At 54.7% G+C, this 15,199-nt stretch overlaps 1 protein-coding gene across 1 annotated transcript in view; it reads left to right on the forward strand.

The window, feature by feature from the left end:
* The window catches only part of Plxnd1 (plexin D1), a 40,028-nt gene extending 29,154 nt beyond the window's left edge, over window positions 1-10,874 (forward strand). The window contains exons 21-36 of the mRNA XM_032905860.1: window positions 1,460-1,567; window positions 1,644-1,756; window positions 2,327-2,431; window positions 2,821-2,951; window positions 3,168-3,366; window positions 4,868-5,014; window positions 5,142-5,298; window positions 5,703-5,806; window positions 5,883-5,946; window positions 6,374-6,408; window positions 6,626-6,730; window positions 7,020-7,183; window positions 8,043-8,190; window positions 8,931-9,071; window positions 9,591-9,665; window positions 9,818-10,874. Of these exons, the coding sequence (XP_032761751.1) occupies window positions 1,460-1,567; window positions 1,644-1,756; window positions 2,327-2,431; window positions 2,821-2,951; window positions 3,168-3,366; window positions 4,868-5,014; window positions 5,142-5,298; window positions 5,703-5,806; window positions 5,883-5,946; window positions 6,374-6,408; window positions 6,626-6,730; window positions 7,020-7,183; window positions 8,043-8,190; window positions 8,931-9,071; window positions 9,591-9,665; window positions 9,818-9,934 (1,913 nt within the window). The 3' untranslated portion in view covers window positions 9,935-10,874. The remainder of the gene's footprint in view (window positions 1-1,459; window positions 1,568-1,643; window positions 1,757-2,326; window positions 2,432-2,820; window positions 2,952-3,167; window positions 3,367-4,867; window positions 5,015-5,141; window positions 5,299-5,702; window positions 5,807-5,882; window positions 5,947-6,373; window positions 6,409-6,625; window positions 6,731-7,019; window positions 7,184-8,042; window positions 8,191-8,930; window positions 9,072-9,590; window positions 9,666-9,817) is intronic.
* The last annotated feature ends 4,325 nt before the right edge of the window (window positions 10,875-15,199 follow it).

A 15,199-nucleotide genomic window follows, 5' to 3' on the forward strand; every position in this document is an offset into this window, starting at 1 on the left:
TCTGGGGGCTACTGAGTAAGTTTGTCCAGGGGAAATGATCCCGTGTGTTTAATGTACTCAATGTGGCATAAATAGCAGAGCTCCCCTAGAGTATGGGGTGGGGGAGACAAAGGTACACTTGCCTTGGGACATGGCTGTCAGTTCCTAACAGCCCTTAGGTTAGGTGTAGATGGTCCAGAAATCTACACCTGGGTATCTACTCAAGAGAAAGAAACGTGTCCACATAAAATCTCGTACACACAGGTTTGTAGCAATATTACCTACATAGACCAAGAGGTCACGACAGCCCAATGGCCATCAGATGACAAGTGGGTAATTTAGGGTGAGATATAGCCATGCAATGATGTTTTCAGCCACAGAAAAGAGCGAATTGCCAAAACATCCCACAGTCTAGATGGGCTTTGAAAACATGGGAGTGAGAGAGACAGACACGAAAGGCTGCCCACGTGTTTTTATTTGAAGTTTACAGAATAGGCAGAGCCATGGAGACGGGCCAATGGCTGTCTGGGAGAGGGAGGAGATGGGAGCAACTACCTTCCCGGTAAGGATCTCCCTTGGACAGTAGGAAGTCTAAAGTTCTGAGATGCTGGCGATCACGCGGTGTGTGAGTGAACTCAGACACTGGCCTGTAAATGGGTGGATTCCACAGCGCGTGCATTTGGAGGCCAGAGGTGTCGTACCTCAGTGCCTGTCATCTGTTTTTTGAAACAGGATCTCGCACTGGGACCTGGAGCTCGCCAATGTTACCTAGGCTTACGGGCCGCAAGCTCCAGGCGTCCACCTTTCTCCGACTTCCCAGCACACAGATCACAGGCTCATGCTGCCACACCCTGCTTCTTATGAGTCCCGGGGATCCAACCCAGGTCCTCACACATGCACAGATGCTGCCCTGCTCCCATGTCTTGTTTGAATTTAAATTACTGTGTTCAATATGAAAAGGCTATGAGAGAAAGCAGGAGGAAGAGGAAAATCCTAAATACAATATACCATACACACACACACACACACATATATATATATATATGTATACACACACACACACACATCATATATATGGTACATATTATACACACAGACACATAGATACGCACATATCAATGGATACTACATCCCTCACAGGAAAGGCAGGTACTATAAACTGCTTTGAAAACTTTAACCCAGAAGGTACATCAGGGCAGAAGGAGCAAACTGTCCACAATTCTCCTACCCAGAGAAAGCCCCCGATGAGTACTGTTTGATGCATTTCTCTGAGACATCAAGGATTGTCCTGCTGGCTGGTCCCCAAGCCCTGTGTTGTCAGGGAGGGACAGACAGCAGAAAGGCTTAAGGACACCTGCTTGCCTCCTGCCCAGAGGCACTGAGGCCAGTGGGTAGAGCCTGCCCTTCCCATAACCTGAGGCAGCAGGCACCCTCTAATGCCTTCTCGTGGGGACCTGAGCCACCCCTCTGCTGCCCACAGCTCTGTTCGTCTTCTGCACCAAGAGCCGCCGTGCTGAGCGCTACTGGCAGAAGACCCTGCTGCAGATGGAAGAAATGGAGTCTCAGATCCGAGAGGAGATCCGCAAAGGTGAGTGCCAGGCCTGGGAGACGCCGCACGCGGCTGGGCAGGATGACTCACAGTCTCGGATCTGTCTGTCCCACAGGCTTTGCGGAGCTGCAGACAGACATGACAGATCTCACCAAGGAGCTGAACCGCAGCCAGGGCATCCCCTTCTTGGAGTACAAGCACTTCGTGACTCGTACCTTCTTCCCCAAGGTACGCAGCTTCCCACACGTGCTGCTTGCCATGGGGAACTTGGCTCAAAGCACCTTTCTGGAGCCTGCTCTTCTGTCCACAGCCGTCCTGGTTCCCTTTCTCCCACTTTCTCTCTCTGCTTTACCTGATGCTCAGTTTTCTGTATGGAAAGCTCCTGTCATGGCCTCCATGTTGACCCGCCTCTCCCCTCACTGAGGGAGCTGAGCAGAGGGGCAAGGACTCTGCCAGACTTCTTGGTCTCCACATTCCCTTTTCCTCTTGGTGGTCCAGGATCTGTGGACTGACTGTCCCCTGTGCAATAGCCAAGGAAACATGGCTCTGCTGTCTTAAGAGCAACCCCACCTCCCTCTAGCTTTTCCCAACCTCAGAACATAGCAGCTTACGTGCCTCAGTCTCCCCTGCCACATGTTCAGGGGCTCTTGTTCACCCGTGAGCGTTGGGCCCCTGGCTATGCTACACCATGGTCTGTGCCCCTCTAGGGAATCCTAGGTCCCTGGCCACACTCCTTCATATGTGGCGACTCCAGGGCCAGGCAGTCTGCAGTGCTAAAGCAGTGGTTTCTCTCTGCAGTGCTCTTCCCTCTATGAAGAGCGGTATGTGCTGCCCTCGAAGACCCTCAACTCCCAAGGTGGCTCCCCTCCACAGGAAACCCACCCACTGCTGGGAGAGTGGAATGTGAGTATCCTGGCCCCGAGGGCCTCTGTGCATGCACGCTGTGATCTGAATCATTAGAAGGTAGTTACCTTCCCTTCTAGGAGACATTCACTCAGCCTTTCAGGGTGCTGCCCCTCCCCCACAGACCAGGCAGAGAGCACAGGCACATGATCTCATGCCAGCGCTGGTTATAGATAGGAAGTGGTGCAGATGGATGCGGGGTTCCCTGCCGCTGTCCTTGTGGCCTTTTGTCACCCTGCTGCTTCTCCGACTCTCCAACATGAGAGGTTAAGGGGCACACACCGTGGCAGGTAGTGAATGCCCTACCCTAGGAGGCATCTACGCAGCCAGCCTGGGCACAGGGGCCTCCTGGGATACAAACCGTCGGGTGTTGCCTTCCACTTCCACAGATCCCTGAACACTGTCGGCCCAGCATGGAGGAGGGAATCAGCCTGTTCTCCTCGCTGCTCAACAACAAGCACTTCCTTATCGTCTTTGTTCATGCTCTGGAGCAGCAGAAGGACTTCGCTGTGCGCGACAGGTCAGGCCGAGGGACACACAGGGACACAGGGGTCCCCAGCTGTCACCCACTGAAAGTCAAACTGCAGGCCCTGGGACCTCCAGGCCTTCTTCATTGCCCCACGCAGGCTCCCAATATAGGCAGTCTTCTGGCCATCTGTAGGAGCTGCCCGGGAAGGCCGCTCTGACCCGGGGTGGGGGGTGGGGGGGCTTAGCCTTACTGACACTGTGCCTGCAGGTGCAGCCTGGCATCGCTGTTGACCATTGCACTGCACGGCAAGCTGGAGTACTACACAAGCATCATGAAGGAGCTGCTGGTGGATCTCATCGACGCCTCAGCAGCCAAGAACCCCAAGCTCATGTTGCGGCGCACCGAGTCCGTGGTGGAGAAGATGCTTACCAACTGGATGTCCATCTGCATGTATGGCTGCCTGAGGGTGAGGCCCCTCTCTGCCCAGAAGCCCCAACCCTACTGGAGAACCTAATCCCCTTAAGGCCTGTGCTTTAGGGAGAGGTCACATCTTGCCAATGGGAGCGCTCTGGACAGGTGGGGAAACTGAAGCTTGGAGATGTGGCTAGCTGGCTGCAGGGGCGCACAGCACTCCCAGGGCAAACTGGAGGCTGGCAGGGTCTCGTCCTATAGCCTTAGTCCTCAAGCTCTCTGGGGAGGGTGGGGGACAGGCAGGGTCTTTGGAGGAGCATCAGGTCCCTGCAGTCCTGAGCCTTCCTCTCATGGGAGGGGCATAGAAGCAAAACTTCAACAGAGCAGAGCTTGGCCCAGTCTGACTGATGGTTGGAAAAAGCCAAGGGGTTTCCTGGAGCAGGTGACTCACCCTGAGCCCCAAGGGAGCAGTGGAAAGGAGGCAGGGTTCAGGGCCAACAGTGCAGTCCGGATGTAGGGTACATTGTTGGCAAAGATCAGGATGAGGAGACATCACAGAGTTTCAGCAGCTGGGGCCTCTCTCTGGATTAGGCCAGTCAGGACATCACAAAGCACAACTCAAGGGCCTGTCCCCTAATGGCAGAGGGTCCAGCGGTCACCTAGGAATAGGACCCAGAACCAGAGCCTTAACTGTTCTGGACTTGTGACTGGTCTTTGCTGCAACCTGGCTGTGTGGTTCTGGGCAAGTTATTACCCTCTCTGGTCCTTAGTTTCATTTTGTCAAGTGAGAGACAATCAGAGAATAGGAAAGAATGGGGATCCTAGGAGAGAAGCCACATCCTGAGCTATTGGGGACCACAGGGACCACTGTAGGCTCTGGAACCAGGTTTCTCAGCCACTGTGGGTGACCTCTGCCTGGCCTTCCCCTGCCAGACAATGGGGTGCTGGTGACTCCAGGCCAGACCACTACCGCAGGAAGCAGGGCGGGCAGCTGCCTGGACACTGCTGCCAAGGCAGCCTGATGTTATTACGAACTTGATTTTTCTTCCAAACCTATTCGCCATGGGTCGTTCTGTCCCCATCCACAGAACAGCTGGGACACTAGTCTAGAGTGTCGGGGAGGGCTCGCTTGGGGCTGCAGTGATCGTAGTGGCCATGGCAGGAGGTGGCATGTGAAGCCTGCTTGGGCCAACATCCTAGAGACCTCCGTCTTGGGTTTCCCGGAGGCTTCTTCTCACTCCTGCTGCTGCTCAGCTCTATCTGGGCAGACTCCAACTTTGTAGAAAGGCTCCGTCTCAGGCAGAGGAGTACCATTTTACTTGTTCCTTCTGTGCATTGCTGTGCAGGGTGCTTGCCCTCTCTGAGCTTCAGTGACAAGGGCTGGTCCCTGGCTGGGATGCAGTGGAGACACCCTAGAGTGGGTGAGGGTATCAGCATCTGTAGGAGGCAGTGTGTGGGGTGCCAGCAGCCCAGAGCTTGGAGGCTAGAACACAGAGAGGAGAGTGGTGAGATGAGGTCCTGACCCCTGACCCCTGACCCCTGACCCCTGCTCACAGGAAACAGTAGGTGAGCCGTTCTTCCTGCTGTTATGCGCCATCAAGCAGCAGATCAACAAAGGTTCCATCGACGCCATCACAGGCAAAGCCCGATACACACTTAATGAGGAGTGGCTGCTGAGAGAGAACATTGAGGCCAAGCCCCGGGTGAGCCAGGGGCAGGGCACTAGTCCAGGAGTGGGCGGGTGCTCTTAGCTGGGCCATCCTGGCCTCCAGTCTTGACTGAGCCTTGTGATGACTGTGGCCCTCAGCTGACACCCCCTCTCTTGCGCAGAACCTGAACGTGTCCTTCCAGGGCTGTGGTATGGATTCACTGAGCGTGCGAGCCATGGACACTGACACGCTGACGCAGGTGAAGGAGAAGATCCTGGAAGCCTTCTGCAAGAATGTACCGTACTCGCAGTGGCCGCGGGCGGAGGACGTGGACCTCGGTGGGCAAGGGCGGGCACCATGCCTGGCAGCTGGCCGCTGCAGCCTCTTTCCCTGTGTTAGTCAAGGCCCCGGGGTTCCCCATGAGGAAGAAACCCTGCTTCTGCAGCTGTGGGCAACAGCAGAAAGCAATCCAGAAAAGCATTTCAAAGAGAGCTTGGTGGTTGGGTTTTGAAGGGTGTGTAGGAGTCCTGGTCAGACCCTGTACCAGAAACTGTTCCTAAAATTCACTCGGAACCAGCCCTGCTCTGGACTCTGGACAGTTGGGGTGCACAGCCGGGCTCCCAGAGGGCTGTGGCCTGCTTCTGATTCTAGGAGAATGGGAAGTTTCTTTTGCTGTGGCCCAGACTAATGACTGCCCCTGGGGCCACCTCTTCGTAGTCCTGATGCCCCTTTTCTCCTCCAGAATGGTTTGCCTCAAGCACCCAGAGCTACGTCCTCCGGGACCTGGACGACACGTCAGTGGTGGAGGACGGCCGTAAGAAACTGAACACGCTAGCCCACTACAAGGTACCTAAACTAACCCAGCTGCTCTACCACCTCTCCTCTAGCCTCAGACCTCTAACCTCAGCCTCTCCTCTGTCAGATACCTGAGGGTGCCTCCCTAGCCATGAGCCTCACAGACAAGAAGGACAATACCCTGGGCCGAGGTAAGTAGGCTTGTAGCTGGGGAGGTGGTCCAGGCGTGGTGGAGGGCGCTCCCTTCTTGGGCCCTTTCTGAGCTGTGCTGGGGGCAGCTAAGATGTGGAGAGGGGTCCCTACCTCCATGCTGGAGCAAAGTTGATTGCTTCCAGCAACTACAGCAAGGCCCCAGGAGGGCACGTGCCCTTCCAAGAGGCCTGGGCCATGGCCTGATCGGAGCTGGTTGCATGACCCGTGGGCTCCAGGCCACATCCCTGCCTCCAACCCTAGTCCACGTCCTCACAGGCCCTAGGCCCAGATCCATGGGGGTCCCAGGGTCCAGCCTGAAGTAGAAAGCCACATCTTGGCTCTCCCCCCAGTCTTCCCCACCCACCCCAACTCGGGTTACCTTCCCCACCCCCCCTCATTTGTTTATCCTGTATTTCCCTTTTGCAGTGAAAGACTTGGACACAGAAAAGTATTTCCATTTGGTGAGTGCCCAGCCTCAGGCCCTGGGGAGCAGGGCTTTGCTGGGCGGGGCTTTGGCTTTCTGCCTCCCTGAGCCTCCAGGAAAATGCTCCTAGGCCCTGGGAAAAGCCAGAGTGGGTGAAGGAACAGGGGTGGGCCTGGTGCCGGGCAGCACAGGGCAGGCTTCCATGGGAGAACTGAGGAGGATGCCCTTGGGTACCAACCTGGCCCACCTTGCAGGTGCTACCTACGGATGAGCTGGTAGAGCCTAAGAAGTCTCACCGGCAGAGCCACCGCAAGAAAGTGTTGCCAGAGATCTACCTGACCCGCCTGCTGTCCACCAAGGTGGGCCCAACCTCCATCTCCACCCCTGGAGGGGCTTAAAGGGGGCCCTGTGCTCCAAGGAGAAGTCTGTATTCTTCCTGCCACCCCGTAGGCAGCAGAGGACCCAGGGGTACTTCTATGGCCTCAAGTCACAAGACTCAGATCCAGAGGCCACATTCTGAGCCCTACTTCCCCGCTACCCAAGTACACCCCCACCCCTCCAAGAAAGCATCATTGGCAAACTCAGTCAAGAATCTTGAGGCTCAAGGATGTTCCTAGGCTGGGCCAATGATGCACATCTTCCCTGCAGGGCACACTGCAGAAGTTCTTGGATGACTTGTTCAAGGCTATCCTGAGCATCCGAGAGGATAAACCCCCGCTGGCCGTCAAGTATTTCTTTGACTTCCTAGAGGAACAGGCGGAGAAGAGAGGCATCTCTGACCCTGACACCTTGCACATCTGGAAGACCAACAGGTGGTGACCAGGGGTGGGGTGGGCTGGGGTGGAGGTATGGGGGGCACCGTGAGGTTAGGGCGCCAGAGGTACGATGGCATCAGGGCAGCCAAGGCACCAGGGCAAATGATGGCCTCACTTAGCTAATGCAGAGCCTGCCTGGCCTGAATGCTTCCTGTCTTCAGTCAGCTCCTGCTTGGCCATTTGTCCAGTGAGAGACTTAGCACTCAGTGCTGCAGTTTCCCCTCTGTGAAGCCGGAAGGCATCATATAGGCTTGCCTTTGCTCCCCCTCATGCCCCATCATGCAGAGGGAAATGAAGGCCTAGAAAGCAGCAGTCGTCCGGGTCCAAGGGCACACACTGGGAAGTGGCAGTGCACATCGGCTGGGACTCCCACGCCTACTCTGTAGCTTCCTCTGAGGCCCATCTTATTTCTGGGGTCACACACTACCCCACCAAGAAAGTCCGAAAACTCTTAAGTCTGCCCCTCAGAAACGCCGGTGCAAATTCAGTTGCAGATTCTCTCTGCTCTGGGTAGGGGTGGGGGAGCAGGCACCCCAGGCTCTGCAGGGTTGAGCAGGGGGGGTTGTCCCCAACCCTCTCTGGCCTCCCGAGGACAGTCAGCCCTGCCTTCTTCGTGCAAGGCTGAGTGGGGGAGGAGCGTGGATGCAGGCAGCAGGGTGGGGGCTTCTAATGAGAACCAGGAGTCTAGATGCGTGCGTGCGAAGGGGAGGAAGGTTCTCTGGGGTGAGGGTTGGCCTCTAGCTGTCAGGGGAAGGGTGACATACCCAGAGGCTGCAGGGGCCGTGAGGATCCAGCATTGTCTACCTCCCGGCCCCTCCACTGAGCTCCTGCTCCCGCCTTGTTCCTGCCCCCACAGCCTTCCCCTCCGCTTCTGGGTGAACATCTTAAAAAATCCCCAGTTTGTCTTCGACATAGAGAAGACAGACCACATCGATGCCTGCCTGTCCGTCATCGCCCAGGCCTTCATAGATGCCTGCTCCATCTCTGACCTGCAGCTAGGCAAGGTTAGCCATTCCAGCAGCTCCTGAGTGGGAGGGGCGGTGCCTGAATTCAGCAAGAGTCAGTCAAGGTGTGCAGAGAGCAGATGGCAGGCCAGAGGGAGCTCCACAGGCACCTGCCAAGGGCGGAGGGCAGGCTGGTTCAGTGGCGAGAAGCCACAACGGCCTCCTGAGAAGAGAGGTGACCTAGGGAGCCCCAAACTCCGAGGCCATGAGTGCCCATGGGTTCACAGAGCTCGGCAGGATCTGTAGGGTGAGGGCAGGGCTCAGGAGTCTCAGCCCACAAGGGAAATGAAATGTCACCACTTCACACATGCCTCCCGTGACAACAGAGAGCTGCCAGCATACGTCGTAGCACATGGTGCTTTTGGGGTGTTGGAAGTGCAGGGTGGGAACCATTCCCGCAGCCAGGAACCAGCTTCCAACCATCTCAGCCACCAAATCCTATCACCCTAATATGGGAGTAAACAACACAGGCTGCAGGCTGCGTGCAGCGGGGGACTGCTGGCACCCGGCCTAGGAGCTGTTCCCATGCGGGTCACCATCCTGAGAGCCCCAGCATCGTGGGGCAGGGCCTCCATGCAAGAGGGAGGGCAGGCCAGAAGAGAGACAAAGGGACCCTGGGCCAAAGTCTGACTGAACAGGGGTTGTTTAGCCACCGTTGAGGATCCACCAAGGCCCTCTAGGTGGCAGTGGGGACAAGTCCCATCTTTCAGCCACCTAACTGCTGGGGTCTCCCTGCCCAGGACTCACCCACCAACAAGCTTCTGTACGCGAAGGAGATCCCCGAGTACCGGAAGATTGTACAGCGCTATTACAAACAGATCCAGGACATGACGCCACTCAGCGAGCAGGAAATGAACGCACACCTGGCTGAGGAGTCCCGGGTAGGTGGCCTTTGGGGCCTCGGCCCGGAGAGAATAACAGTATCCTTGGCCTTGGGGAGTGGCCCAGACCAGCACCCCTTAGGAGGCGGCAGGAGGACAGTAAGAATTCTGGTGCAGCCTCTGTTTCCCCCCTTTGCCTGCACCTTCATTGCAGTGTGTTTTCTAAAGTCCAAGGATGGGGTGGGTTGTGCTCCTGAAGATGTGTGAGGTCAGAATCCTGGGTCCAGGAAGCCAGTGTGTCCCCATGTTAGAGGGGCCTAAGTGTAATCTTATCAACAGGGCTGTGGAAGTGAGTGGTCTGGGTCCCTCATCTGTAGGTCAAACCTCCCCATTTGCTGGGTGGTGGTGGCACGCACCTTTAATCCCAACACTTGGGAGGTAGAAGCACACAGATCTCTGAGTTTGGGGCCAGCTTGGTCTATAGAGCAAGTTTCAGGACTGCCAGAGCTATGCAGAGAAACCCCGCATCAATCAAACAAACAAAGACACCTCCCCTTTCTTCTTGCGTCACTTTTATAGAAATACCAGAATGAGTTCAACACAAATGTGGCCATGGCTGAGATCTATAAATATGCTAAGAGGTATCGCCCACAGGTGAGTTCCCCCTCCCAAGATTTGCCCTCTTCAGCCCATAAAAACGAACCTCTAGATTTATCTGGGGGTGTTGGCACTTTGATGAGGTCGCTGGTGGGTGCCCTCCCAGGATCTCGGGCACGGCACAGCTGACTCACTGTAACTTCCCTCAGATCATGGCTGCTCTGGAGGCCAACCCCACTGCCCGCAGGACCCAGCTGCAGTACAAGTTTGAACAGGTGGTCGCTCTGATGGAAAATAATATCTATGAGTGTTACAGCGAGGCCTGATGCGGAAGAGTGACCCGAGCTGCCGCCAGGGAGACCGCACACAGGCCACTTGGGCCTCCACTTGGTTTCTTCCCCACACCCCTCACTTGGGCTGGGAACTGACAAAGAGGAGCCTGGTGGGCTAGGAGGGGACACTGGCCTCAGTGTCCGGCTGCAGAGCTCTCAGCCTTGTCCCCCGGGGCATCTCTGTCCCCTCCACCTGCCCAAGACCCGACCGACTCTGGGATGAAGGCCTTGACTATCGATCGCTGCCGGTCCCTGATAAGACTTTCCCTGCCAACCAGGACAGCCCGGCCGTGCCTGCCTGCTCACTCTGTTTCAGGCGGCTCGGCACACGTTGGGAGAGGCGGCCATATCCCAGAACACTACCTCATCCACCTGGCAGAGGGATTTCTGCTTCAGCCACCAAGCAGTTGTCTATGTCCCTCATCCAGAGGGGGCCCTGGCCACCAACAATTCCAAGCAGGGTCAGCTGTTTGCTGTCCCATCGGCCAGTGGCAGCATGGGCAGTGCCCATTGCCCACAGAATGGTGGAGAGGGGGACAGGCTGGGGGCTCCTGGTCCCCACGAAAGGAGGAAGGTGAAGGTGCAAGCTGTAGCTGGACTACTCGATCTTCCTGGAAGTGTTTCTAAAGAGCACCACTTTTTTGTTTTTTTTTTTTAAGAAAAAAATCTTTTATATATTAAAAAAAAAACAAAAAACAAATCTTATGCACCAACTGTGAATAGCTGCTGCTTGTGCAGATCCCCAGGGGCTCCCGGTGACACACTGGAAATGACTGTTCCAGGGGACAGAAAACACTCATCTGTCCCCAGCACAGGCTCCCCCTTCCCCCCACAGCTACTAGGACTGGCTCACAGCCCAAGGGGGCTGGGCTGGAGGGAAAGGCTGGGATGCTCTGGAACATTCTTGACAATAAAAGCCTGCCGGGAAAACCTACCATGGGCTTCAGCCTTTGTCCTGAGATGGCGGGCGAGGGAAGATAGGTCGGTCTCTTCAGCCCGTTTGTGGCACAGAGGAAGTGCAGAGCCTGACCTCACATTCTGCCTTGGACACAGCCTAAGGGAAGACCTCTCCCTTATGCCTGCCAGGAGTTTGCGGCTGCACCCTGTGGACACACATCCTCATGGACAGCCCTGACCCCTGGGAGGATGTCAGCACCTTGAGTTCTTCCAAGTGGGTGCCCTCACATTTGTGCTATGCGGGGCATGGAACCGAGAGCCCTGTGCTGTCTTAAGCATGCACTCTTCCCTGAGCTGTACCCAGCCCCCACATCCTTGTCTTTATTCAAACCTAAGAGAAGCAGACATTTTGTCCTCATTTTGCAGATGTAAAAACAGTGTCAAGGGGACTGAAGGGGTTCAAGAGGTCACACAGCCAAGAAGGGCAAAGTGGGGACCAGACAACTGGGTCCCCTTCTCTCAACCCAAGTTCCTCCAGGCAAGTTTCCACCTCCAAATTGGAAGGGGTTCCAAACTGACCATACTCACCCCCAAATCTTTCATCTAATCTTGGGAAATACACCCCGAATTTCAGACAAAGAAACTCAGTTTCTCCAAGGTCAGCCATGGCCGGCACACTTCTCACAGCGGTCAGCCTCCTCACATCTGACCTGGGTTGATACCCACTGTCCCCGCCTGGGGCCCCAGTTTCTCAAGGCTGAGTCAGTGAGGTTCTCCCCAGAAGCAGGATGTGGCAGAGACAGCCGGAGTGATGGCCACTTGTATGTGTCCCCTCAAGAAGGAAAGTCCCCATCTTGCTCTCCAAAAGTGAGCTGGTTCTAAAATTCCCAACAACAAAGTCCAAGACCCAACCTAGAATTCACCAGCTCAAAAAAAGTGAACAACCTCTCGCTCCAAAAATAGCTTCCTCCTGTGCGGGCTGCAGGCGGAGAAGCCTCTTTATCTCTCAGATTTCTGCTGCCAAGGATTCTTATTAAGGAGCAGATTTGCTAATTTCAATTATTGGCAGATTTGATGGTTTGGATTTTTTTCCCTGATGAGGTGTGACTCCAGAATGAATTCATAAAACCCTGGAAAATACAATTGAAAAAAAAAAAAAAAAAAGCCCAAGAGAATAAAAGATAAAAGCCTCACATGCTTATGGGGACACTGACACAAGGTACCGGCCACACACAAGGCCATGGCACCTTTGCCTTAGGGGAGCCAGGATGAATCAGTCCACACTCCATTCTAAAACCCGACTTTTCCCTTGCAGAACAATATGTCAGAACATCTTTCTAAGCCATTAAATATTCCCCAGTCTGGCTACACGTCTCATTAACATACAGCTCCTCGCTGACATTCAGAAGGGCTCTATGCATAGATCTAGTTTCCAGGGCCACTGGCATTGCCAAGTGGGCAACCTCCATGAGCTGCAGTCCTTGCCTGGGGCCCCAAAGACGTGCCTGGCAGCCATGGGGACCCAGGCAAGGACCGGATGGAGCATCCTCAAGCCTGAGTGCAAAGTGGAGGAAACAACACAGCTGAGGGCTGACGTCCCAAGTCTCTAAGACAGTGCAAGGTCTATCCCCTCCCTGTCACGGGGCAGGGCTGATGGCTCCCTTGCTCCTGGAGGCAAGAGGCTGCAGGCTGTCTCCCCCAGCCTCAGACCTCACCATGCAGGAGCAGAGGCAAAAGCCCAGCCTCTGCTTGAGAAATACCAGCCTGCCATCTGCCAGGTGCCCCTCGGGGCCTGCTGACAGGCACATTATAGACACCCCAGGGAACCAGCAGAACTAGACAGAGCTTTCTACGGGACTCCAGAGAGAAGCCGTGGACAGCATAGAAGCCTGAGCCCCATGCTGGGCACTTGGTTTCCCTGGTGCTGCCTGGTCCTTTCCCAAGCATCCCCCTTATTGAGGATGCCCCCCCAGATGTACCCATTCCTTTGAGCCCACCCTCTTGGCTTTGGCAGAGTCCCCACCTCACCAAGCAGACCCAGAACTATGGACATATCTTTGACCCCTTCTAGCTACCACCAAGCCTCACCTACCATATTGAAGGCCACCTCTTCCCTCATCTGTGCTATAACAGGGGTGCTCTGGTGGGCTACATGCTTCTGCCATGCTCCTAGGGCCCCTCCCTCCTCCTGTTCTTTCTTTCCTTACAACCATGACAGTAAACCCACAGAGCCCATCCTTCATGGTGCAGTGCCTGCCAGCAGCCCATCCTGCGAGTCCTGTTACGTCATTCCAACGTTCAGATGCCAAGAGCAGCACAAGCCATTTGCTTAGGCATTTGTCATGGGGACATTGTCCTTTTCTACCAGGTGTCAGCAGGGCAAGTTGGAAGGCCATGCGTGCCTATGGCAGCCGTGACCGGAAGCTCAGCAGGACTGAACTGGGTGCCTTGGCTCTCCATGGGTGGCATGAGCTTCCCTACAGCATGAGGGGTGTCTATGAAAGTACAGGAACCTCCAAAAGTTAAACGTTGTCTGTGTGTGTGTGTGTGTGTGTGTGTGTGTGTGTGTGCCCGCGTGTGCGTGTGCACGTGCATGTGTCTGTAGGTACACAACCTGTTTGTCCATGTGTGGAGTCCAGAGGTTGACACAGATGGCTTCCTCGATCACTTCACCTTGTTTGCATCCCAGTGGCAGTCATGTGGAGCATACATGTGCAGGCCCAGGGTTGGTAGGAATCATCAATAACTTCCCCCCTTACTCCCCAAGGCAGTCTTAGTCAAATGCAGAGCTTCCTGATATGCGTAGTCTTTTTAACCAGCCTGCTCTGAGGGTCCCATCTAAGTTAAGGTTTCTATTACTGTGATAAAACACCATGACTAAAGCAACTTGGGGGAGAATGGGTGTGCATCACCCTTTACACAGCTCACAGGTTACAGTCCATCGCTGAAGGCAGGCACTGAAGCAGAAGCCGCGGCGGAATGCTGCTTATTGCCTTGCTCAGTCATTTTCTTATACAACCGAGCACACCAGCCCAGGAGGACTATCCACAGAGATTGGGGCCCACCCTCCTATAGCAATCATTAATCAAGAAAATTCCCCACAGGCTAATCTGGTAGGGATGTTCTCTCAACGGAGTTCTTCTTCCCAGGTTGACTCTAGTTTGAGCTTATGTCAATGTGACCAAAACTAGAAACATAGTCCTACAAGCTAGGACACGGTCTCCACCCGCTGAGGCTGAAATTAATGGCATACACAATAACCACTTGGCACTTACGTGGTTCTGGGGAACAAACTCTGGTCTCATACACAGCAAGTGTTTTTGCTGTAACCACTGAGCCACCTCTTCAGCCCTCCACCTTTTTGAGACCTTTGAGTCTTTCACATGTATGTAGCCTGCTGTTTTAGCCTGCTTGGGTAGTGAGTCCTGGGAATCCTCCTGTCTCTACCATGACACTGGGACACTGGGGTTATGCACATGCACCACTGTACCAGCTTTTTATGTGCGTGGTTGGGAGTTGTACTCTAGTCTTCATGCTTATGTAGCCAACACTTTACCCACTGAGCCATCCTGCCTCCTCTGAAGCTGAAGTCTCAGATTTGTCCTGACACTGCCCTCTGATCAAGCGATGCAGAGCGGAGACTCAGGGTGAGGGAACTGACTATCCATGGGAAGCGTCTCAGATGTTTTAAAGCAGTGCAGACTTTATCCCCTCCTCTTGTCTCACCCTTTGGCCACGTAAGGTGTGCACACATATCCCTGCCCTAGGGTCATTGGTGGATTGCCAACTTGACTAGATTCAGAGTCACCTAGGGACACCCAGAGATGTTTAAGTGGGAAGACCCACTCCAACTTGTGGGCTGGAGTCCCACACAGAAAGGAGGAGGAAAAGTTGAGCCAAGCAGCACCACCCATTCATCTCTGTTCCCTGACTAAAGCCAGCACCTCACCTCTGCTGCTGGGCCTTTTCTGCCATGGTGGACTATGTCCCTTGAAGCCATGAGCTAAAATAAACCCTACTGTGCTTACTTCTCTTCTGTCTGGTGTATTATAGCAACATGGACAGTAACCAGGACAAGGCCTTTGTGCCCTCTCCTTCTCTTACTGAATCCAGACTTAGGGTCCTGCTCAACTGCCCTCTTCCCATCTAAAACTGCACCAAGGGCAAGCAAGACGTCTTACTGGACAGAGGCACTTGCTACCAAACTTGATAACCCAAATTCCATCAGGACCCACAAAGTGGAAGAAGAGGACGTCTTCAAATTGTTGTCTGACCTCCACATGTACACCAGGACATATGTACATGTGTACATACTAAATAAACTACAGTTGCAGCCAGCACTGTGCTCCTCAGCAGACAACA

The sequence above is a fragment of the Rattus rattus genome, chromosome 6, assembly GCF_011064425.1.
Source record: "Rattus rattus isolate New Zealand chromosome 6, Rrattus_CSIRO_v1, whole genome shotgun sequence".
NCBI lineage: Eukaryota > Metazoa > Chordata > Mammalia > Rodentia > Muridae > Rattus > Rattus rattus.